The following is a 25,152-nucleotide window of genomic DNA, read 5'->3' on the forward strand; positions in this document are numbered from 1 at the left end:
GCTGGCGGTGATCCCCGGGTCGGCCACGGCGTGGCCAGGTGAGCCCGAGTCGGGAGCGGCGCGGCGGGCGTGGGGGAGGCCGCCCCACCGTGGGGCCCCCAACACCCTATCCCGCTCCAGGGGATGTGGGGCACCCACAGCGGGGGAGGGAGGCTGGGTAAAGCGGCCCTGGTCGGCCCTCGGCGCTCTGAGTCGGTCCGGCCCGCGTCGCCCCTCGCGGGCCCTTCCCTTCACCGACGTGGCGCGGAGAGCCCGGTCCGCCCGGGCCGCGGGAGAGCGGCGCGCTGCGGGGGGGGGGGGGGGGGGGGCCCCCGCTGTGCTGGCCCCGCCCCTCCGCGCGCGCACTGGCTGCTCCCCGTGACGTCACGCTCGGCTATAAAATGCTCGGCGCGCGGCTCTCGCGGCGCCGGAGGAGCTCGAGGCTGAGGCGGCTGGGGAGCGGGGAGCGACCGGGGTCGCTGGGCCGCGGGCGCCTCAGCGATGTTCTACTCAGGGCTCCTCAGCGAGGGCGGCCGCAAGGATTCGGACATGCGGGAGGCGGCGTCGCTGCGGCAGCAGCGCCGGATGAAACAGGCCGTGCAGTTCATTCATAAGGACTCCGCCGACCTGCTGCCCTTGGACGGCCTCAAGAAGCTGGGCTCGTCCAAGGACACGGTGAGCCCCCGCGGCCGCGCCCCTCTCGGGAGGCCCGCGCGCGGCGGCCGGTCACCTTCGCGCCGTGCGGTCTCCCCGGGCCCGCCCTCGGCCGCTTTCACTGAGTCACCGGCCGGGCCCCCGCGCCCGCGCCCGCCCCCTCCGCCGCTGCCCGCTGCCTCGCTATTCCTGTTCGGATTCCCCTCCGCCCAGCATCTCCTTGCTTCACTTTCCCTCGGATTCCGTCGTAGCTCTACCGGCTCTCGCTGCCTTGCGCTCTGCCTCTCCCCTTCGTGCCTCTCCCTTCTTGTGTAGCAGACCCTGTCCTGCCTTCCGGCCCTCTGGTCGCTTTCCTTCCCGTTATTCTTCCTCGTAGTTCTGAATTTGATTGCATGATTGAGCCTCGCTTGGCTGGGCTGCCTGGCGGGTCCGGTGACCCAGACAGAGGTGACTCCTAATGGGTGTGGGAAAAGGGGGGGTTTCTTGGCAGTCACCATACCCAGATGATTTTGTTAAATCCATTCCCCCCTATGCAAAATCTACTCCGTTTGATTTTTGGGCTTATCTATCTTAACCTTCCATCCTGGGGGGCGGGGGGGGGGCAGAAAAAGGGTCGAATGTGAAGGAGGTTTCTTGAACCCCAAATATTTCTTTATCTCATCTCTCCCCCTACTCTTATTCCTACCCACATAGAGTGGCTAGAGAGAGGAAGCCAGGCTGCTCCATCTCACTGACCAGCTAACGTCTGGAGCTAGAGCTGAAGCTGGCGCAGGCTTTTTTTTCTTGCAGGTTTCTTGAGGGTTCGCCTTAAGAAGGAGAAACTCCAGGGCTCGAGGTCTGGATGCAAACACTATGCTGTCCTCTCCAAGAAAGGGGATGAATGATTCAGGGTTACTAGTTTAAAGAACTGTATTTGACTCTCATCCTTCAGTCACTGTAGTGGTACTGGGCCAAATATATGTTTAACTTTGTGGTTTTATCTGGAGTTTTCTTTTCTTTTTAGATTTATTTATTTGCTAGAGAGAGAGCGAGTATAGGCATGCGCACACGCACAAGTGGGGGGTAGGGGGTGGGGGAGGGCAGAGGGAGAGAGAGAATCCTCACCCAGACTCCCTGCTGAGCGTGGAGCTCAATACAGACTAGATTCCAGGACACTGAGATCATGACCTGAGCCAAAAATCAAGGGGCAGCTAGCTGCTGAACCACCTGAGCTACGCAGGTGCCCCTATCTGGTGTTTTCTTGTGGTTTACTTGTTTTCTTGAATTTCACAATCAATTTATTCATCTGGGCAGTAACTTGTGAAGCATTAATTGTCTTTTAAATGAGGTAGGTGCTCTGTATAACTTTTTCAGTACTTTTTGAGATTTGGGAATATTTAATTTGGCAGGAAAGGAAGAGTGTTGGCCTGGTTCACTGAAATTGCCATTTCAAGCCCCAGATGACTATGGAAGGGAGAACTTCTGAATCTGCTGCCTTCTTTTCTTAGTATCTCTAATAACACAGAGATACTAATATCAGATTTGCCCTCACCCATTGTGACAAAAATAATTTCAGTTGTTTTTGAGCAGGGGATGGCTACCCAGTTATTTTGGTCTGTTTTTTTCAAAGGTAGTTTTTCTGTAAAAGCCACAGGATAGTCAATATAATTTATGCTCACTCTGAGTGGTGAGTGACTGAAATGTATTCCAAGAAAAGAGATAACTCTCTTTCTTTCCTTCTTTCAATTAAAGGAGTGTAGATTCATTTAGCAAACCAGGTCTAAGTCTTCTTACCTTCAGGCCAAAATAATCCTAATTCCTAGAAGCCTCAGGAACAAATAAAGAGAGAATATTTAGAAAAAGAAGTAAAATCTGGAATGTTTTTCTTCCCCTTATGCTGGATTTAAGAAATGATTGACATTTGGTTATCCTGGGCTGTCAGAGTTCCCTGGCCCTGAGGAACTACCACTCCATCCTTCTGCTTAGCATTCTGTGTATTACTTCATCCTGTGTAGGAAGAATTCCATCTGCTTTTCTGACTCCAGTCTGTGTCAGTTGAGCCACAAAGGAGCTGATAGCATAAAACATAGGCAGTAGGCTGGAAGGAGGAAACATCCTTAAGAAGCAAGTTATTGCCATGGATATGATGCACTGCAGTTTACTGTGACACCCTGAATTAGGGTTCACACTTTCTCTCTTCCCACCTCCATTGCCACCATTGCCATGAACTTGATATCCCTCTCTCACTGTTCTCACACCTTAATGTGCAAATGATTGCACAGAAGAGCTAGAACAGGTCACAGAAACCAAGGCAGATTGAGGTAGGGAAAGGAAAGCTGTGTGCACTGGGGTGAGGTAGCATGATTAAGCTCTCTTAGAACTGATGTTGCTGCCTCAGTACAATCTAAGAAATAACCTAATAAGTACCCTATTGCTTCACTTTATGGATACATCTGGTAGTATAGACCAGTGTTGGATCAGTTACCTCTCACCTAAGTGAATTTCTGAGGATGCCCAAACTGATTGAATAGGTCTATAGTACAAACTAAATGGAAGAGGAACAAGAAAAAGGAGGGGATAGAATTAGAGAGAGATAGGGGGGAAAGGACAAATTAGGTGTTTGTGGTTGTTGTTAATGTACAGAAATAAAGGAAAGACAAATTAGTTTTAATTGAGTCTGGGGTTTATGCCAGTGAGGAGACTGGGTTGTTTTCCTCACTCTAGTGACCTATATTAGAATTGTATTCCTGGTTCTATGAATTATCTACCTTTTACCATGCTGTTTCACTATTTGATTCACCATTCACTATTTGATACTAGCCGGCCAACTTTATTTTAGATTTGCAGAGAGCACCCATGGGCAATCAGATGTGGTCTTCTCTTGGCCCCAGGGAAGTGTCTTTGTCTTATTCCTGTTTGTGTGTAGTTAGCTGCTACAAAGTCTAGTGTGGATATTAATCTTATTTCTTATGTCTGATTATCTTATTTTGTTGATCATTTTATTTTGTGATGGTTTGTTTCTGTATGAGATTAAGAATCAAAAATCAGAGATATGAGTAATATTTTATGTGATTTATTATTTTTTTAACAGTTGATGAAGCTAGAGGAAAAAAATCTCTGCTTTTGGAGTTTTGCTTTTTGTAATTTCTTTTGTCTTAGCTACCAGTTTCGTAAGTGTTCTTTTCATTGTGGTAAGGACTTCTTAATTTTTAAAACAGTCCCACCCAAAACAAACAAACAAACAAATAAAACATCAGTTCTGTCATGGGGTAATATATGCTGTCTTTCCTAACTGATAATATTAGTGACCCATCAGGCCATATCCTTAGTTGTCCAGCAATAGGGAGAGTGTTTTTCTTTCCTATTTATGATTAATTCTGCTTATAGCCAAATGCTTTAGAAAAACTCACTAGAATTAGAAATGGAGGCTGGAGCAAGGATAGTGGAACACAGCAAAGGAAACTGACCATGATATGACTAGCCACATATTCTGAATATCTGATCTACCTGTTCAGAATGCCACAAGCCATAATGCTACAGGATTTGAATCAGAGAACTTTGGAGCTTTAGAAGACCATGAAATACCAATATAGTACCAGGATCTGGGGCAAACTGAAGATTTCCAGAGCCAAGATTGTATCTTCATTATAGGAAACATTATTTGAACACTTATTGTGTTCAGGACATAGTGCTAGGTGCACAGATCACAAAGAAGATATAGTAAAGTTTCTTTCTACAAAAAGTTTATATAGATTAGGGGAAGAGCAGGATAGATTAATTAATTAATTCCACGAATATTTATTGAGCACTTATTACATGTCAGTCAGTACTCTAGGCATTAAAGATATGATAGTGAACCAAAATGAAGTTTCTGTCCTAATGGAACTTGTATTGTTGTGAGGGAAGAAGGCAGAAAATAAAAACAAGTAAATACATAATATATCAAGTAGCAATAGGTGCTGTGGAGAGGTTGAACCAGGGTAACAGAAATAGAGATCACAATGGCCAGTGTAGTGTGAAGTGGAACCTTGTACTTTATATAAGGTGGTCAGGGAAGGCCTCTCTGATAAGATTACATTTTAGGACATACTGAAGTAAATCAGACCAAAATACCTTGGGAAAGAATGTTTTAGGCAAAAGGAACAGAAAGTGTAAAGGCCTGAAGTGTCAGTGTGTTTGAGGTGATTGAAAAACTGTAAGAGGGTCATTGTGACCAGAGCAAAATGAGCAAGTGGGAGGGTGATAGGAGATAATATCAGAGAACTAGTGGGAGGCCAGACTACTCAGGACCTGATAGGTCATTGTACAGATATTTGGCCTTTAATCTGTTATGGGAAACTAGTAGAAGACTTTGTGCAGAGGGGTAACATGACATGACTTATTTTTTAAAAGGATCACTCAGACTACTCTGTGGATTAGGCTAAAGAAGGGCAGGAGTAGAAGCAAGAAGACTGATTAGGAAGCTGTTTTATGGTAATTCAGGTGAAAGATGAAGGTGGCTCAGAGCGGTGTGATAGCAGTGAACGGGACAAGGACAGATCAGGTCCTGGATATATTTTGAAGGTAAAGCTGACAAGTTTAGTTGCTAGACTGGATTAAGGGTCTGGAAGAAAGAGTAGTTAGAAATGACCTTAAGGTTTTTGACCTAGCAACTGGAAGAATAAAGTTGTCATTTACTAAAATGGGTAAGACTACAGGAAGGGCAGACTAGGGATAAGGAATAAGAATCAAGAATTTTTGAATGAGTTAAGTTGGGATTATCTTAGTTAATCAAGAAGAGAGTTCCACAAGGAGATAAATAACACCACCAGGAAGCCTATGTTAGTTGTCAAGGTGTTACAGTCAACAGTCAATAAGCACCAAAGGAGTTCAGTGGAAGAAGTGATTACTCTGGCCTGATGTGACTATAGTGATAGAGATCAATATTTGATTACAGTGTCATCATTTCAAGGTGAGTCAACTGACTATTAGATGTTATGGAGAAGAGGCTGCTGCCAGAGTGTGCCCTATAGAACTTCAGAGTAAGAACTTTACAGTTTATCTGGTTGAATCTCTGCCTATGTGTGGATCCTTCCTAACAAAAATCCAGTCTATCCAATCTACCCAGTTGCATGGGTACCTGTGAAACCACTGCCTCAGACCAATCTACAAAGCAGATAACAACCAGGAGTAAGGCTCTTCTCTTTGAAATAACAGGTCTTTGGTCACACAGAAGGTCTAGGGCAATATGACAGACTACCTTAAATAGATCCTCATATGTTTTTGAGCAGCTGTAAACCCAAATACAACCTGTCTGTATTCCTATGGGGTAGAATGGGTCACATTATATTCAACTAATAAAGAAGAGAAGGCACAGGTATTGGTGCTCTTAGATTTTCAAGATCTGATAGACGTATATATTAGACTTGAAATGAGAGTCAATCAGGAGTCCATGTTTATCTATAAACTTTAAATAAGGACTAAACTAGAATAGGATGATTTCATGCCCTTTTAGGGAAAAAATAGGTGAATGGTAATCAGCTTCAATTTTAGGCTGAGCGTGAGAATTTTAAATACATATATTCACAAACATACACTTACCAACATTTGAGTGCTTACTCTATACCTGACACAGTGTTAAATGCTCCATGTGGACATCTCATTTAATCTACACAGATGCCCTACAAAGTTCTTACTAACTTGAACTCAGTTTTGCCTGACTCTAAAGCATATATTTTATTATTTATTTATATTTTATTTTCTTGGTAGGTGGCAGGTTTAATGAGCAAAAGGAACTTACATACGAGGCTTGTCTTAGGCAGCACTAAGATGACTAGATCCCTGTACCTGCCTATCAAATATTAAAAGCTTGTTGGAAGGCCTTGACTAAGTTCATGTACGCATACCTGCAGGTGTTCTCAACACCATATTACTATCTCAAGGCTGTATTCTTGGAGCAACCTCTAGGAGTGGGAAAGGCAAATGGAATTCACATTCCAAGGACAGGGGTAGGGATAAGAGCCTTGGATGGTACAGTCCCAATTCATGGGTCAACCAGTAGTCATGTCTTTTCCATGATCTTCCTCAACAATTTATAATAACAAAATAATCCTAATTCTTTTCTCCCATCTCTTGTATCATTGCTGTTACTAATCTCATTTCACCTATGCATAAGAGCATATCAGCATATACTATATAAAAGCATATGTAATCAAATATATTGTTGCTATTATCATTTTGAAAAAAAACTATTGTCTGTTACATTAATCAAGAATAAGAAAAAGGAAAGGTTTTATTTTAGTTATTGCTTTAACAGTCTCCATAAAGACTTCCTGTCTTTATAGAGATCCAAGTTTCTGACATATCATTTTCCTTCTCTCTAAAAACTCTAATATTTCTTGCAAGGCACATCACTAGCAACAAATTTCCTCAATTCTTGTTTTTTCTGAGACAGTCTTTCTCACTTTTGAAGGATAATTTGGCAGGTACATATTTTGAGGTTGGTGGAGTTTTTCTCTCAACAGTTTTATTTTTATTTTTTTAATTAAAAATTTTTATGAACATAGTTGACACTATTGTTACATTGGTATCAGGAGTACAACACAGTGATTAAGCTTCTCTATAGGTTATGCTATGCTCACCACAAGTGTAGCTACCATCTGTCACCATATAACACTATTACAATATCATTTTTATTACAATATCATTTTTTTTTGCTTTTTGTTCCCATGACATATTTCTTCCATAACTGGGAGCCTGTATCTCCCATTTCCCTTCACCCATTTTGCTCACCCCTCCCAATCCCTCCCCCTGGCAACCATCAGTTTCTTCTCTGTATTTCTAGGTCTAATTCAGTAAAGCATATATTTTAAACACTACTCTAAGCAAGGATTGGCAAACTTTTTCTGTAAAGGACCAGATAGTAACTATTTTCAGCTTTTCAGTCCAAACAGTCTCCGTTTTCAAGTACTTGACTCTGCTATTGTAGTGCAAAAGCAGCCATAGACAGTAAATGAGTGGGGTTCATTGTGTTTCAGTAAACCTTTATTTCTAAAAATAGACATCAGGCTGGATTTGGCTAGTGGACTATATTTGCTAACCCCTATTTCAAAGTGGTTCTAGTTGTTATTCTATTGCTAGCTAGAAACCTAGATTTCTCCTCTGGGAGTAAATGCTACAAGGAAGGTAAACTTATGTCATTTCCCTATTTTCCAGTCTGGTCTATTCTCTTGACCACGAAATTCCATTAGTTTGATCCTGTCTAGGTTCAGTGTGGCACAGGTAAAGGGATTGAGAAACAGGCCTTGGAAATTCTTGCTCAAATCATGATTTTGTGGCATTCTCACAGTATAATCTACTTCCTCTCACCTCACTTTTCTTCCCACTCTACAGCCTGATTAGAAGGGATATTTCTAAGCATATTGGGTGCCAGATTGAGGAAACTCAACTGTTTCTACCCAGAATACAGCACTGCCCACAGAACCCATTTCCTTCAAGAAGCTCCTGATGATAATGAAGGCAGCACATTTGAGCTTGCTAAATTTTAGATGCCTAAACCCTTATTAGGGTTTATACATATCAGCAACAGTAGAGAACTAGGGACTGCTGAGGTTACTAGTTACTTTGTTGAGGTAAAGCATAAAGCAAGATCCCTTTGAGGAGGATGACTTGAGAAGTATGTCCAAAAGATTACCAGAGAGCCTGTAGTACTTTCTAGCTAATTACTAACATGTATTTTGAAGGACATCAGGAAAGTAGAAGACAATTCTTGGAAAGCTAGTATTTCAATAAACATAAAAATAAACCACTTAAGTAAATTTACAAAGCAATAGTCAAGGAGTGGGAAAGTAAGTAGTACAAATTGCATAATGTGTAAGTATTAAAGGGATTCTGAAAGAAAGAACTAGGTGATACTAATCAAGAAAGGCTTTTTGAAGAAGTAAAGAGTAGGGATTTGTTCGTTCCATATTATATCAAGAGCTAAGGATATAGCTGTGATCAAGACAATTAAGGTCACTGCCCTTGTGGAATTAACAATGGATAGTGGAGGAATGAAATAGTAAACACATAAGTAAGCAAAATAACTTATAATTATTATGAAAGAAATAGTGGGATATGTTAATAATTAAAGTAGTGCGGTACTCACTTCAAATAGTACAGGCAGGGAGGAAGGATATCTTTGATGAATTGACATTTGAGCTGAGACTCATGTTGAGAGCAAGCTAACTATTTGAAATGTTAGTGGGAGAACATTTCAGACAGAGGGAATAGCAAGTGCAAAGCATTGGAATGGGAAAGAGTTTTTGAGCAAGGAGGTGTGGATGAGTAAAGGGAGTGTGGCATGTATATGTTATATAGATGCAGGTTGCAGAAATTGATAGGGATCAGATGATGTAGAACCATATAGACCATGGTAAAAAGTTTGAATTTTGTCCAAAGAAAAATAGGAAGCCATTGAAGGGTTTTTAGTAAGGAAATGTGTTACCTAATCTATATTTTTAAAAACTCACCCTAATTGTTATGTAGGGAATGAATTGGAGAAGGGTGAAAGAAGAGGCAGAAGGCAAGTTAGGAATTTTTTTGCAGGTCAGATAAGGAATGATGAGCCAAGAAATATATACATATGAAGGCAACCTTGGTGTCCATCTGTAGATGAATGGACAAAGAAAATGTGATATATATATTATATATATTCATATTCATGAATATGAATATATATAATATTCAGCCATAAAAAATAATTAAATCTTGCCATATGTGACAACATGGATGACCATGAGGGTATTATGCTAAGTGAAATAAGTCAGACAAAGGCAAATACCATATGATCTCACTTATATGTGGAATCTAATAAACAAAACAAACAACAACCAAGTTCATAGATACCAAGAACAGATTGGTGGTTGCTGGAGGGCAGGGGGCCTAGTAGATGAAGGTGGTCAAATGGTACAAATGGTACATGTTTGAAAGTCACTAAGAGGGTAGATTTTAAAAGTCCTCATTGTAAGAAAAAAGAAAAAAATTGTAATGATGTAGGGTTATAGATGTTAACTAGACTTATTGTGGTAAACATTTTGCAGTATATATAAATATGAAATCATGTCATATACCTTTAATCTGTGTATAATGTAATTAGTCCTCAATTTTTAAAAAAATTACATTATTTAAAATAAAACTTAGAGGATGAGGACAACTGAAGTTACATTGGATTTTTAAGGTCTAACAAACTTTGAAACTTTTCTGTCAGTATAAAAGAAAAACATGATGGTGGCTTTAATCAGACTGGAGGTAAAGATGGGGAGAAGTAGATCAATTCCAGTTACATTTTAGAAGAAACAAGAATGAATGGGTGTGTGGTGGTGACATTTTACAAGTTGGTGGAAAGGGAATGATACAGAATGTTAAAAGTGAATAGGATTTTGGAGCTCAAACTTATTTTATTACTGATAAAGAAAGCAAAGTTTGAGAAAGTAATACCTGGCAAGATTAGTGATTTGCCCAAGGCAGTATGTGACAACTGGTCATTTTGCTGAAGGTAGAAAGTCTTCATGGAGGGATACAGATAAGATTGGGAAGGAGGATGAGTGGTATTTAGTGGAATATCTTAAATGTTAAATTGAAGATTTTGTGTTCAATATAGCTGGCAAGAGAATCACTGTAGGGTAAGGAGACCATGAAGGTATCTTTTAGGAGATTGCTTGAATTTAGCAATAACAGTAGAAATGGAGAGAGAAATATAAGGTGTTAAAGAGGCATAGTTTCACTCACCAAGATGGGGAATAAGGGAGGAATTGCAGGTTTTGTGAGATCAGTGGGACAAGTTAAGTTTGAAAGTACCTGTAGAATATCTAAGTAGAAAGTTCAAAGTGGCAATTGGAACTATGTGTCTCTAAAACTCAAAAGTGAGGTCTGGGCATAAGATAGAGTCATCATCATAAAGATAGTAATTTATGCAATGAAAGTAGATAAGGTTTCCTTGAAAGGATATGTACAACGAGAAAAGGACCAAAGACAGAGTGATGATTTAAGAAATGAGCAGAGGCAAAGGAACCAGTAAAAGAGATGGTGAATAGACAGAAAGGTGATTTTAGAAGCCAGTGGAAGAGAATGTCAAGAAAAATGGAGTGTTGAGTTAGTTTTATTGTAGCATTCTTTCTAATAGTAGACATGTGGAAACAATCTAAATGTCTATTAGTAGTTAAATAGTTAAATTGGGGTACATTTGTACTTCAAACTCAGATGTCTGTAGAGGATGTGCTTTAAAATGCAGAAAGTAGGGGCAGCCCTGGTGGCTCAGTGGTTTAGCACCGACCCAGGGCCTGATTCTGGAGACCCAGGATTGAGTCCCACATCGGGCTTCCTGCATGGAGCCTGTTTCTCCCTCTGCCTGTGTCTCTGCCTCTCTCTCTCTCTCTCTCTCTCATGAATAAATAAATAAAATCTTTAAAAAAAATAAAATAAAATGCAGAAAGTAGTGAGCTAAATGGGTGATGGGAATTAAGGAGGGCATCTGTTGTGATGAACACTGGGTGTTACATGTAAGTGATGAATCACTAAATTCTACACCTGAAATCAATTTTACTATATATGTTAAGTAACTAGAATTTAAATAAAAACTTGAAAAGAAAAAAATAAAACAAAATGCAGAAAGTAGATCAGATGTAAGAAAACCGGTGCCAAGGTGGCTATAGGATGTCCTTACATTATACCTGCCTAGGTTACATTGTATACACACACACAATCACACACACACACACACACACTTTGGTCTTTCCACAATTTGGCTGACACTATTAGATAGTTAAATCATCAGCCATTTTCAGCACTTTTGTACCTGCCTGACTTCTCTCTAGAGATTAGAAAAGCTGAATTCTCTCCCAACCTCTCTTTTAGTTAAGACTGGCCATGCTAATTCTGACCAAGAAGGATATAGGGAAAATACTGAGGAATTTTTGGGAAAGCTTTTGTTTTCCTGATAAAAGGGATAGATGGCTCATAGTCCCTTCCTCCTTCCTCAGATGTTGATGTAATAATACCTGGAGCTGGGGCATTCATTATATGACCATGAGGGGAGTACAGAGACAGTAGCCCTGAAATTGTTAAACTACTGAATTATTGCCAGCATCTGCCTACCTCCAGGCTTCTTGTTATATAAGAAAAAAATACACTTTCATTTAAGCCATTTTAAGTTGGCTTTTCTTGTGGCTGAATACTTTCCTAATGTATGAGGTATATATTTTCATTTAATGTTTATTTTTATTAAAAAATACATGTATAGGGGATCCCTGGGTGGCGCAGCGGTTTGGCGCCTGCCTTTGGCCCAGGGCGCGATCCTGGAGACCCGGGATCGAATCCCACATCAGGCTCCCGGTGCATGGAGCCTGCTTCTCCCTCCGCCTGTGTCTCTGCCTCTCTCTCTCTCTCTGTGACTATCATAAATAAATAAAAAATTAAAAAAAATTTTTTTTTTAAAATACATGTATATAATTTAAAACTTTAAAAAAATTAGACTATTCCTTTTGCTTGGGATCTCCATATATTCTAGGTAAATGGTGATACTACTATTTCTTGACTTACAGATTTTACCATTATCTATTGATTTTCTACTATGATAGGTAAGGGTTTAATTCTCTTATACCTCTTTATCATGTCCTCTCTCCGATTATACTAATATTCTGTTAAGTAACTGTTTGGGGTCCAATCAGCATTTACTGCTAACGTTGTTATGACTATGTTCATATTATTCACAGCTGGGTCAAATAATGTACTCTGTTTCCTTTCTTATACAAATATTTATTTTTCTTTAAATTAATAATTGCCTAGTTATTTTCTATGTAAAACTTAAGTCTCCCCCCGATAACCTTACAACTGTAGATGATCTAGCAGGTCCATCTCCTTTTCAATGGAGACATCCTTCCTGGAGCCCTCCATCCTCCATTTTCATTTTGGACTGGTTGCTCTCAAGGTCTGCTACACATCCTATATTCTAGACTTTTCTTTCAGTGCCAATATCAAAATGTCCTTTACCTCTCCTCTCTATTGAATCCTTTATTCTTGGACCCTATGATTTTTTCTTTGTTCATTGTATTCCCTCACTTCAGCATAGCATATCCTTCAGTAGCTTTTTGAGGATGCATGGGAAATAACTTTCCTGAGTCTTGATTTACAGTTTGGCTAGGTTAAGAAATTATGCACTGTCAGATTTTTAAAAAGTATTATTTCATTGTCTTTTAGCTTCCATTATTACCATTAAATTGTCCTATGCCATTCTGATTCCTAATCCTTTGTATTTGCATCATCTTTTTCTCTTTGGGAACTTTTGGAATCTGTGCCACTGATAATATTCCAGAAATTCAGAGTGATGTGAAATCTTGTTGTGGATCTTTTTTCGTTCACTATATGAGGCTCTGTGTGGGTTTTTTCGATCTTTAAACCCATATCCTTCAGCTCTTGATTAGTGTGGCACTCCATCCTCACTGTTAGCTGTTCTAGAAATCAACGTACATAATTTCTAAGCTTAGACAAACTATTAACCAACCAGAGTCTTTTGATTTACTATTTCAAAAAGAATACTTTTGGCATACTTCCCAGTTGTCTGGGTCAAGTGGGAGTTTTATGCAGGCTTTATAATAATCTATTTCCCATCCTTTAACTGTAGAGGTTCTAATACCTCTAACTTCTTAGCCTTTTCAGAGTTTTAGTTTGAATAGGAAAACTACTTTTGTAGCTAGACCCCAAAAAATATAATAGCTCAAACATAATAGTTTTTTCTTAAGTAACAGCGAGACAGCCCTCTTTCATGTAGTCACTTAGGGACCTAGGCTGACAATGGCTCTTCTGTCTTCAACATGTGACCTCCAAGAAGGTTACCCTAAAGCTCATCTCCATTCTAACCAGTCGGAAGAGGAAAAGAATGGAGTGTGCACAGAACATTTTTATGGGACAGGTCTAGAAGTGATATATATCACTTCTCCTCTTATTCTGTTTGTTACAACTCAGACCTCTGGCCATGCCTAACTGTAAAGAAGGCTGGGAAACATAGTCTAAAAATCTAGAATACAAAAAGAATAGGAGAACATGGATTTTGGTGAACAACTGGCAGTCTTTACTGCTCTAGCATAGTGTGAAGTAGAATGGTATGAAGTACTTAGCTTTCTTTACTCTTAGGTCAGTTACCATTTTTCTTTCTGCTCAGATTCCAAAATTTGGTCTCTCCTTTTTTTGTTATTGTTGTTCCCTTTATTGTTCTTTTGTTCTTCTATGTTTAGGCCTTTCTTATTCCTTGACCATGATTTTAGTGAAATTTTGGTTGGGAGAAGAGGTAAATATGCAGTTACACTGTCATTTAAAACATGTAGGCATAATAAAATGACCAAAGAAAAATATTCTGGGGTTCATATGGGTTTATTGGCTGTGAATTTTCAGCTCCTGAACTATACTATGAATACTTTTACTTGTGAAAATAAACAAAGAATTTTATGTACTGACATAGAAAAATGTCTTTCATATATTAAACAAAAATAGAAAGTTTTGGAACAGTGTTATAGTATGATTCTATTTTTGTGTATGTTTATAAATATACTAATATTTTTGGAAGGATATACTTCTAAATTTAATGGTGGTTATTTGTAGGGAGTGGGACTGAAAAAAGGTTGAGAAGTTGGGAAGCTTTCCCTTTTGATTTTGTATACTTCAGTGATATTTGAATCCTTTCACTGAGCATGTATTGTGTTTGAAACTTTTTTGGTTACTAAAGAAAAGAGCAAATAAAGGAATTGTCAGCAGGGTCAAATGCCCTAGAGGTCAAGGAAAATGAAGGCTGAAAAATAGCTACCAGATTTGGAAATTAGATTTTTATTGATGTTGTGGGATCAGAAGTAATCTCAATGAAGAAAATACAGGATATCAGGAAGTTTTTGGCTTTTTAAAAAAATAGACCATTTAAGACAAGGATGTGATTAGAGCAGGCTGAAGAGTTGAGGAGGCAAGGTCTGAGGTTATGTGGAGTTTTTTTTCCCCAATATATTTTTGTATTTTCTTTGAGTATGTTTTATAGCCCAAGGAGGGGTTCAGTAGAGAAGGAGGAAAATTCAGAAGGGAGATGACTTCAAGGAAAACAATTTCAGATTTTTCCTCATGTGCCTCATCTGTCCAGTGATGATTAGACTCTTTTGAAAGATTAAGAGTAGTGAGGTAAAGCCATTTCAGCAAGACTGATATAGAAGGAAAATCCAAATTTTCAGTGAAGAGGGCTTTTATTTATTTGTTTTTGAAGTCCCTTCCAATTTACAGTTCTACAAATTCAGCTTACAGTTCTACAAATTCAGTTGGTTCTGCTGAGTATGGCCTTGACAGGAGCAAACACCCTGCTTTAATATGACTTGAGCTAGGAATCCAGGCTTATTATTAGTAAGGGAGATAAGAATGAAGAATTTCTGTTTCTTTTGAGGAGCAAAGCATTCTCCCAGGAAATCTGACAGAGTTAGCACTTCCTCTAGCTCCTTATCAAGTTAAGAAGCTCTCATTTTCTTTTAAGTGCCTCTCTCTCTCCCCTTTCCCAAGGATACTAATTTAGAATCTGCTTTGCCAAGAATCTGTGTATTTTGGGAATCCATTTCTTCACCTCACCAGGGTTACAGTGAGTCATGGCTCTGACTCCAATCTGCCTCAGAAATTGTAAGGTGGTAGATAATGAAGACCTTAACTAGTTCTGCCTCTTTCCTAGGAAAATTCTAGGCTCTGAACTTCTAAGAGTGATTTTCGCCCCCCCAACTCTAAAATTAAGAGGCATCTGGTATGTGTTACATAGAAACTTGGAGTCTTTTCTTTGAGAGATTTTAAGTATTACTGTAAATTGAGAATAAGATGCTTCTGTATAGAAATTCCTCAGGTCAAATAAGTCCTTATCATGAAGTAACTTATATTTTCTAGAAGCCACTTTGCATAGAAAGAGCAGAGCATGGATATGGCTTGCCCTATGAACTCTCCTAAGTTCTGTCAAAGAGCAGACTTGAGTTTACATTCTTCATTCTGCCTCCTAACATTAGGTATCCTGGCATAGATTTAAAATCTAATTAAGCCTCCTGTTTCTTGGTCAGTCTCTGACCTTTTTATATTCCCACTTTTTGGCCCACTGGAGAGAGGAAGAATGGATAATAAGAGTTGCATTATGCGGGATCCCTGGGTGGCGCAGCGGTTTGGCGCCTGCCTTTGGCCCAGGGCGCGATCCTGGAGACCCGGGATCGAATCCCACGTCGGGCTCCCGGTGCATGGAGCCTGCTTCTCCCTCTGCCTGTGTCTCTGCCTCTCTCTCTCTCTCTGTGACTATCATAAATAAATAAAGATTTAAAAAAAAATGTTTAAAAAAAGAGTTGCATTATGCTTCTTGAGGTCCAGAGGATGTTAGGAAGGATTATTCCTGTGGGTTCTTCAGGTTCCAAAGTGTGTCTCCTGAGAGGATTGCTCAGCAGGTATGAATTCCTCTCTTCCCACCCCAGCCACCCCATGGGTTACTCAGTCCACAGGAGAGTCAGGCCACCAAGGTATATGCAGACTAGGTCCAAAAGATGAGACTGTAAGGGAGTGAGACTTGAAATAGAAGTGGGCAGAGCTTCTGATAGCCAGTACTGTGTAGGTTTCTTTGGTCTGTGAGAATGAACTGCCACTTCTGTAAGTAACCTGGGAGGATACATTTATTTCACAGGGTCATTTTTCTTCTGAAATGCCCTTGTAAGAGGAGGAGAGATAGCAGGTCAAGGTAATCCAAATCCCAAGGGTTCCTCAGTTCTCTTTAGCTATATTCACTGTCCCTAACCACATTTTCCAGTGTCCCACCTTGCTCTTTCATTCATTCAGGGCAGCCTACTACAAATTCATTTATAGTACCTGCTCTGGTAATTCCAATGAAGTCTCTGCTTAAAGTAAGAATAAATAAAAAGCAAAGGTAGAGCTCAGTTATGTGAGGCTTCTTCATTATTTCTGTGGTACCTGGGGAACAATGGGAAAAAGGGGAAATGACTTGTCACTAAGAATCTTCTGATTTCTATTCCTCAAGCAACCTCATAACATTCTGCAGAGGCGCCTCATGGAAACCAACCTGTCTAAACTTCGAAGCAGTCGTGTGCCTTGGGCCTCCAAGACCAACAAACTGAATCAGGCTAAGTCTGAGGGACTAAAGAAGTCTGATGATGATGACATGATTTTGGTTTCTTGCCAGGTAATGTTCTGAGAATAGTTTTTCCAGGGTTTTCTGGAAAGTAGGATTTGTGCCCACTGTGATTCCCATAGTGGGGCTCTCTCCTCCAAAGTATATAGAACATGGGTCTTATCATAGAATTCGTAAGTGAGTTTTACAGGAAGTATATGTAATATTTTTATGCATGTACACTTTTATGGGAAAAAGGACCAAAGCTTTCATCAGATTTGCAAAAGGATGTTTGATACACACACACACACACACACACACACACACATGCACACACATGCACACATGATTAAGAGCTACTTGGTATATAGAATTAAACAGCCAAAGTCCTTTGGAATCCTCTGTCCACTCTAGATTCAGCAGGAGAAAGGCTCCTAAAAGGAGACTCAGTAGTGTTTAAAGATGAGACATTATCAACCCATAATTGTGAGATGCTCTCACAGCCCAGCCTTTTCATATGACATCTGCTGCTTGCTCCCTTCTCTTTTGCTTCTCTGGCTCCTGCTGAACATTATGTTTCTTTCCACAGTGTGCTGGAAAGGATGTGAAAGCCTTGGTTGACACAGGCTGTCAATATAATCTCATCTCTTCAGCCTGTGTGGATAGACTGGGGTAAGTAGCCACTTGTGCTAGGTGAGAGTCAGAAGCTAATGCATTCTTTGTCTGGATCTATTTTTGAGGTTAGAGATGGTGAGAGTCTCTAACAAAGCTCCAAGAGAAGTATGTAGAGTTCACATATCAGCTGGAATTAGTCCTTAGTTGGGGAGGGGATGGTAGGTTTTTAGGCACCTGGGAGAAATCAGGGAATCAGGAAAGTATTAGGTTTTCCATTAACTCCCACCTATTAAGTTCTGAACAAAGACCTCTGGGCTCTGGAATGAGAGAATGTGAGATCCTTGGCTCATTGTTAGCCAAGCCCTGATCCTGATATGTGCTCTGCAAAGATAACAAATTAGAAGGAGCAGTCTTGTTGGTATACTTCAGATGAGTAAAAGCAGGGACATGGTTCGTCTTAGCTCAGGATCCTTCTGGAGGCCATACTGCCTACCCCAAGAAGCATCAGTCAGAACTTAGAATAGGACGGCTATTGCTGCTGGGCCTGAGCCATTGGAGGCGTGATTAACCCTAACCCTAACCCTAACCCTAACCCTAACCCGTGATTAATAGTTTTTTTTCTTTTAAAAGATTTTATTTATTTATTCATGAGAGACACACACACAGAGAGAGAGGCAGAGATATAGGCAGAGGGAGAAGCAGGCCCCATGCAGGGAACCCGATGTGAGACTCGATCCCGGAACTCCAGGATCACGCCCTGAGCCAAAAGCAGATGTTCAACCGCTGAGCCACCCAAGCGTCCCAACTAATAGTTTCTTAGTGCCTTTCCTCTCTAAAAGAACATGTAAAAACAAATATTACTGCTGCCCCTGCGGGGGATTGGGTGTGCAGCAGATACCTCATATATTAAATGTCTTTGGTTGTTTAACAGTTAGAATTGGGTTCTTCTTCTTTTCATCAGAGAAAGCCTATTTTGTATCTTTCTTTTTTTCAGTCAATTGGTACTTTTATGTCTTCTTCCTTTTCTTCCCTTCTAAGTACCAGATGGGCTCTAGGGTCTAGCTCAGAACTAGAAGGATCAACCCAATGTCCTTTTCCACTCTTCTAGGCCTAAGAACAACAAATCATTCCCTAGCTTAATCTCTGTATTGAAATAATCACTAGGGTAGATGTAATGGTTCATTCTAAGCTGCTTTCAAGATGTTCATAACTCTTAGGTAGGACTTGAACAAGGCTCAGTTTATATAATTAGTGATCTCTGCCGCCTGATCTGTTCCTTCTTGTTTCTACCCTGTCCTCACCCCTCACCACCACTGTGACTCTTTGAGGCTGGCTCTTTGGGTTTTGTACACTGCTATTTAGGCTGGTGGGAGGAGTCTAGGACACAAGTGCTCTTGTAGGAAAAATTCCTGAGCTTTCTTATGTGGTGAAGAGATGAGATATAGTGCAACATGATGGTTCCAGAAAGACTAATAATGTCCTGGTGCATAATTAGGCAGCAGCGTGCATGATTCCAAAGGAATTAATAACCATCTGTAAAACTGCAATTATTTTTCTTTTGGATGAGCTATCACACCAAAAGAGAGGAAATGGAGTAAAGCAGAAGTATTGGCACAGAAAGTCCGTAATTAAGTTTTTAATCCACCAACCCATGATAGCTTGGGTGCTGGCTGTTCCAATCAGCTTATATAACTGTGTGAAACCTGGATACTGTTCCTTTCCTTCCCCCCCTGCAGAGACAAGTTAAATTAATTAGGACTTTTCTCCATGATCTTCCTTGCTGATGTCAATGTCAATATCTTGATCCACTTACCAAATAAGTGCCAGCCTACACTAACCTTATAGCTAAAGACTAACTGATGAGGATAAACTGAAACAGAAAAGGCAAAGAGAAAATTAGACACCAAACAAAAGCATCTTCTAAAATTGGGACAAACCCCTGCCCTTTCTGAGTTCCCTTACCCACACATGATTAAAAGGACATGTTAACTAAATTGCCTTGCATATAGGTGGGGATGTTAGGATGCAGAATAGGATTTTCTGAGTGTATTGACTTTCATTTTTCACCAGTGCAGATAGTGACATAGCTTTTTGAGAATAGGAACTGAATCTTTCCTTAAAAAAAAAAAAAAAATCCCCTGGCATGTGTAGGACAAAGTTCTGAAACAAGAAGTATAGGCTGCTTAGCACTTTTTTTGGGTAAATTAATCCCAGGAACTTCATGGAAAAGTCCAAATGGGGGTCATAAGGTAGACATTGCCAGATTCCATCAGAAGCCTCTGCCAAGGGGATTCTAATATCTCCCTCTCTGGTGCAGACTCAAGGAGCATGTCAGATCTCACAAACATGAAGGAGAAAAGCTTTCTCTACCCCGGCATCTTAAAGTAGTGGGCCAGATTGAGCACCTGGTGATCACACTGGGCTCCCTCCGCCTGGACTGTCCAGCAGCTGTGGTTGGTGAGTAGAATTGAGAACTAGACCTATGGACCCCTATTGTAAACCCCCCTCCCCATTTCCACCAAACCTTCATCAGATCTCATGCCTGTAAATATTGACTTCTTCAAAATCCCAGGTTTCCATTTTTCTGTACTATAGACTTGTCCCAATTTTTACTCTCCAAAGTACCAGATTCAAGACATGTTGAGAATTACTAAGAAAAAGGAGTTGTGATTCAGTATATATATAAAAAACAAAACAAAACAAAAACAAAACCTGTTAGGGGTAAGAAACAAACATTTTTGTGTGCCAGTGAAGGTGGCTCCTAAGAGCTTTCCCTGCACTTGCTGGAAATAGAGGGCAAGATCCCCTTACTTCTTTGCCATAAATCACTTGATAACTTCCCATCATCTTCTATATTTTCCCTTATGTACTCTACTCTAGACTGCTCTAAATTCTGGGTTTTGTCCTATGTTTGAATCTTGGCTCTATTACCTTTTAACCGTAATGATCTGGGAACAGGAAAATTACTTAATATAGTAGATGTTCAGCAGATGTTTATTGGATGGATGGATGGATGGAAGGATGGATGAATGGATGGATGGAAGGAAGATTAGATAGAAACCAACAGTGATAAGGCTGACTTCTAAACCAGCATAGGAATAGTTGAATCTTAATTTTTTTTTTAGAGGACAATGAGAAAAATATATCCCTTGGTCTCCAGACTCTCCGATCCCTTAAGGTAGGATTGATTCTACTTTCTCTTTGATACTTACTCTCTGAGACAGGGGTCCTTTTGCCATTGACAGTGGGATCACTGACAGTGGGACCCTCTGAGACAGTGGGTCCTTTTGCCATTGACAGTGGGATCACTGACAGTGATTCTCCTTTGTTTTTAGTGCATCATAAATTTGGATAAGCACCGGCTGATCATGGGGAAGACAGACAAAGAAGAAATCCCTTTTGTGGAGACAGTTTCCTTGAATGAAGACAAGTAAGTACTCTTGAAGACAAGGTCAGGTCCAGTAAAATCCATTTGTCATTAAGTAGAGGGGTATTCATGTAGGATATTGGATTCCTTTGTCCTTCAGTCTTACCACAAGTACACCATCCCCAACCCCTAGAGTTCACCACCCTATAAAACTCTCTAGCCCACATTCTAGTAAGTAGTGATGATACTTCACAGAGTGGTGGGGGAAATAAGTAGCTTTTAAACTAAAATCGTACTTACCTTCAACCTAATTTCTTTGAATTTGGTATCATTTCTTCTATTTCTTTCTCATTTCAGCACTTCAGAAGCATAACTACAGACTGCAGCATGTCTGCACGTATGCACACATACCAGGTTGACAGATTGAGAAAACTGGGTTTGAACCAAATGCAGTAACAACTTGCTGTGGACCAAGTCCTTCCCTCTAATAGAAGCTCCAGGGGCTCCTTCCCACCCAGACCTCTCTAGACTTTAGTCCATGCTTAGAGATCTTATCTGGTTATAGCCATTGTTTTTTACTCCTCTGATCACTTAATTTATAGACCTTTTGACACTGCCAGGTCTCACTTGTGGCCTACTTTTCTGCTTCTTCAGGAATTTGCTTTTATTAGTCAAATATAGGGGCTGCCAGATTCTCTTTCTCCATAGATAGACTTGCTTCTTTTCCTATAGCTAAAACGTATAATAAACAGGAACCTGACCTTTACCTCCTTTCAACTGTTTCAAAGAGGTGCGAGATACCTATGTCTCAGAATTGGAATTTCTTCTAATTAATTCATTGATTTCTCAAGAATAAATTTATCTGAAAGAGCCCAGAGAGATCATCTACTCCAGCTCCTTCATTTATAGGTCCAGAGAGGCAAGTGAATTTCTAAGCTGTTAATACTAAGTCAGTGGCAGAGGAACCTAGAACTCAGACTCGACAAGCCAAGGCTATATTCATTCTCCCATGCTGCTGCTTTTGACTTCAGGCCTTGAGAGAAAGGTGAAGAAGTGAGGGTTTATAAAAAGCAAGGTAGGGGAGGAATCTGCTTTGGAGATGGATGCCAGGAGGATCTGGGTAGCCCTCCCTCCTGTGTGCTAAGTCCACTAAAAGTCTCTGCCCTAAATTGTCATATTTAGGACTTTATTTTGGCACCTAAAAGCTGAGGGTACAAAAATGAATGAGACAGCCTCTCACCTTGAACTTCTTGAAGGGGAGAAGAGGGAAGGAACCAGAGATGAAAGAACATTAATCACTTTCTGAGATGGAATTGAAGGCTTTGGTAAATAACCTGGGGATGACTCCTAGACATTAATACCCTAAGATCTATTCACTATTTCTGCCCAGCCTGTTATTTGTCTGCCATGGACTCAAGTAGCTGGGATAAGGATAGGAATAGAGAAAGGAGATGAAAAAAATCCAAGCAGATCCAGAATAGAAGGAAGTACTGTGTAGAATTCCTTTGGTGGGAAGTCCCTCTTATGGAAACCTTTCTGCGGTGGAAGTCAGGAAAGGAATTTCCTGACAGGGAACTGAGGGTTGGGAAACTCTTCAGCCTTGTTCTACTTCAAAGAAAGAAGCAGGGCAGGAGCTGACAGTGTTAAGGATCACTTTTTCTGGCTGCCCAATGTCTGCTGACCCTTCTCAAAATGTTAGAGATCATAGGGGTTTCTTAAAGCTTTTTTTGTTGGGGTGTCAGGTTTGATACCTGTAATGAAATCTGCCCTTCAATTTGGTTGTAGAGGTACAGGGAGAAGTCAGAAAAATAATCAGCTGTGAATATATTTTTAAGAGATTTCAAGTCTACCCTTGGCTCATAGCAGTAGTATCCAGAGTGTTTAATCGATCCCACTTTGAATTTTGCCAGGTCCCACCAACAATCTCGTCAAGTGTTCAGTTACTGCCTCTATCAAACAACTCTTTGGAACTTTGAATGTTTTTAGACTTATAGAAGCTCCTAGGAACTTGGTAACCCTCATTTGAACAGCTAAGCAACCATACCATAGCCTGGGGTCACCCCCAGACTCCCTACCAGCCTCTATAGTAGAAGCAAGATGGAAAACTAAGCACAGACACAACAGGGAAGGCCATGTCTGAACTTCAGCAGGGGTGACCCCAGCTTATCAGCCTTTAGTGCCCCCTCCAAATTCACCCCAGTTTTTCCTGGGAGGGGGAGCCTGTGCCTTTCCATTGAGGCCTCTCCACTCTCCTGCTCTACTTATCATGGCACTACTTTGGCCTGCTCTTTATCCTAAGACTGAGTTGAAATACTTCACCCCTTTTTCCCCAGGTTGAAAACTCCAAGCCTTGCCTCTTGGCCACGAGTGAGGCATCTTGGAAGTTCCTTGGCCTAGTTTATCCTTATTTGGATTCCGTCTGGACCAAGTGAGGCCAGGAATTCTAAGGTGTTGGAAAGGTGTGACTAATCCTGGCCCTTTGAGTTCAGGATTATATGGTGTCAGAGAGATGATCAGGTGGCCTTTAGTGATCTTTCTGGCCTCTGTGAATCAGCCAGTGATTTTCCAGTTTTGGAATAGAAATAGTTGGGGTGATATGAGCTTAGGGTATCATAATCTCATTCAGTATAGTCAAATCATTTGAATTCACTAACCAAATAATTGTGCTTTAAACCCCAGGCTTTATAGAGATACTTAAAAATGTCTAAATACCACTCTGGGAAGTCTTATGCTTCATTAGTCTTTAAATGCTGCCAAGTTGATTATTCTGATAGCCCATATCTCCTTGATATTCATGAGGGAGTACCTGATCCACTTTGTGGGGACTGGCAAGGTGAAAAGTAAGGTTAGTTCTTCCCAGAATCCTAGAAAATTCTCTCTGGCACCTCTGATTCAGGATATGGGAAGAAAGTGTTCCAGGTCAGAGTTCTGAAGACCGGCAGTTGCAGGGAGTAATCCTATAGAACTAGTACCCTTCTCATTCCTTATTAGAGGTCCCTCTCAAATACAGGAAGTTTGAAAACTATTGTTTTTGTTATTTGGTATATCTATGCCTGAGTTATATGAGGAACAAATGTTTTCTGACTTTTCTATATCCTTGCCCTGCACAGACCCCACCTGGTAAGATTTTCTATTCTTTAGCTCAAAGTGTCTGTGGAATGGATTGCTTATTGTGTCAGCTGCCCTGACTCTTGTGTAATAGAAATATCTTTCCAGGCTGGAGACATGGGGGAGATGAACTGGATTCTTTCCTCCTTCTGTTGCCAGGCCTCTACATTGGCACTTTTACCTGCTCAGTGTTTCTGGCTGTGTTGGGTTTATTTGTGAGATTGATGTAACAATAAAGTGAAATCTGACCCTCTGTGTGCTTGTCTGACAAAGTCTCTGCGTCAGGGCCCCTGGAAAGTGAAGGAGCCCAGTCATAGCCTAATTGCCTCAGTGTTTCTCTCAGGGTCCTCTGGACACAAGTCTTTGAGGTTCTCCTTTCTTCCATTGCTGCTAGTCCTTCAGCAGTCTCTTACTTGCTGCATATCCTTGGGCAAATTAGTGAATCTCTCTGAGCTTTGTTTTGTAATTTACAAAACAGAGCTTTGTTTTGTAACTTAATACACAGTATCAAATGTAAAGTGGTTGGCATATGGTAGTCCCTTAAAGATTTAACAGTATATAAGAACATTTTTTTATGGTGGGTCAGAAGTGTGTAAGAGAATATTTCTTCTAGAAAGAGACATATTTAGTTAAAACAAATAGGATAGGTTTTGGAAGGGAAAGTTTTATTGAATGAGACTCAATATATAGTTAAAGCCATTGTCTAAATGACATTTCAAATAAATGCATTTTACAGATGATAGAAAATTACCTTTTAAGTATTAATATCATAATATTTAAACAGTATGATTAAAGAGTCAACAGGAAACATTCATTCCTTGGCTATGACAGTGGTTATCAAAATCTAGAATTACAGTTCCATTACTACTTAGATTATATTACTGTTCCACCTCAAAAGATTTTCTGTCGTTTTTTTGTCCATTTATTCTAAATATAAAAAATTAGGGGTACCTGGGTGACTTTGTCAGTTAAGTGTCTGACTTCAGCTCAGGCCATGATCCCAGGGTCTTGAGATTGAGTCCCACATTGGGCTCCCTGCTCAGTGGGGAGTCTGCTTCTCCCTCTCCCTCTGCCACTCCCCCTGCTTGTGCACTTGTGCTCTTTCTCTCTGTCAAATAAATAAATACATTTTTTTTTTTTAAAAAAAGAAAGCTTGGATTAACAAGTTTATGTGAAGATGATGTTGGTGTTTTAGTTAAGGAGTGTTAAAGTATCAAGGACTCCGTGTATAGATGTCATTTGTAAGACAGGGACATGTATACAGTTTGTGGAGTATCTAGAAAAGGGCAGTGATAACATGATTATTGTCTTCAGAGCTGTCATGGAA

The 25,152-nt window shown here is 40.4% G+C and overlaps 1 protein-coding gene across 1 annotated transcript; it reads left to right on the forward strand.

The window, feature by feature from the left end:
• The first annotated feature begins 335 nt into the window (after positions 1 to 335).
• On the forward strand, positions 336 to 24,078 carry NRIP3 (nuclear receptor interacting protein 3). Its single transcript, XM_026008291.2, has 7 exons — positions 336 to 654; positions 16,646 to 16,807; positions 17,325 to 17,407; positions 19,668 to 19,807; positions 20,476 to 20,528; positions 20,686 to 20,780; positions 21,075 to 24,078. The coding sequence occupies exons 1-7, from the start codon at positions 481 to 483 to the stop codon at positions 21,088 to 21,090; spliced, it is 723 nt and encodes a 240-aa protein (XP_025864076.1). The 5' UTR covers positions 336 to 480; the 3' UTR covers positions 21,091 to 24,078.
• The last annotated feature ends 1,074 nt before the right edge of the window (positions 24,079 to 25,152 follow it).

This window comes from Vulpes vulpes, chromosome 11 (genome assembly GCF_048418805.1).
Source record: "Vulpes vulpes isolate BD-2025 chromosome 11, VulVul3, whole genome shotgun sequence".
Classification (NCBI taxonomy): domain Eukaryota; kingdom Metazoa; phylum Chordata; class Mammalia; order Carnivora; family Canidae; genus Vulpes; species Vulpes vulpes.

Excerpts from the sequence above, each read along its gene's own strand:
- NRIP3 (XM_026008291.2), top strand. The coding sequence starts at position 481 with ATGTTCTACTCAGGGCTCCTCAGCGAGGGCGGCCGCAAGGATTCGGAC. Across the intron at positions 19,808-20,475 it reads CTGTCCAGCAGCTGTGGTTG|AGGACAATGAGAAAAATATA; the intron begins GTGAGTAGAATT and ends TTTTTTTTTTAG. Across the intron at positions 20,529-20,685 it reads AGACTCTCCGATCCCTTAAG|TGCATCATAAATTTGGATAA; the intron begins GTAGGATTGATT and ends CTTTGTTTTTAG.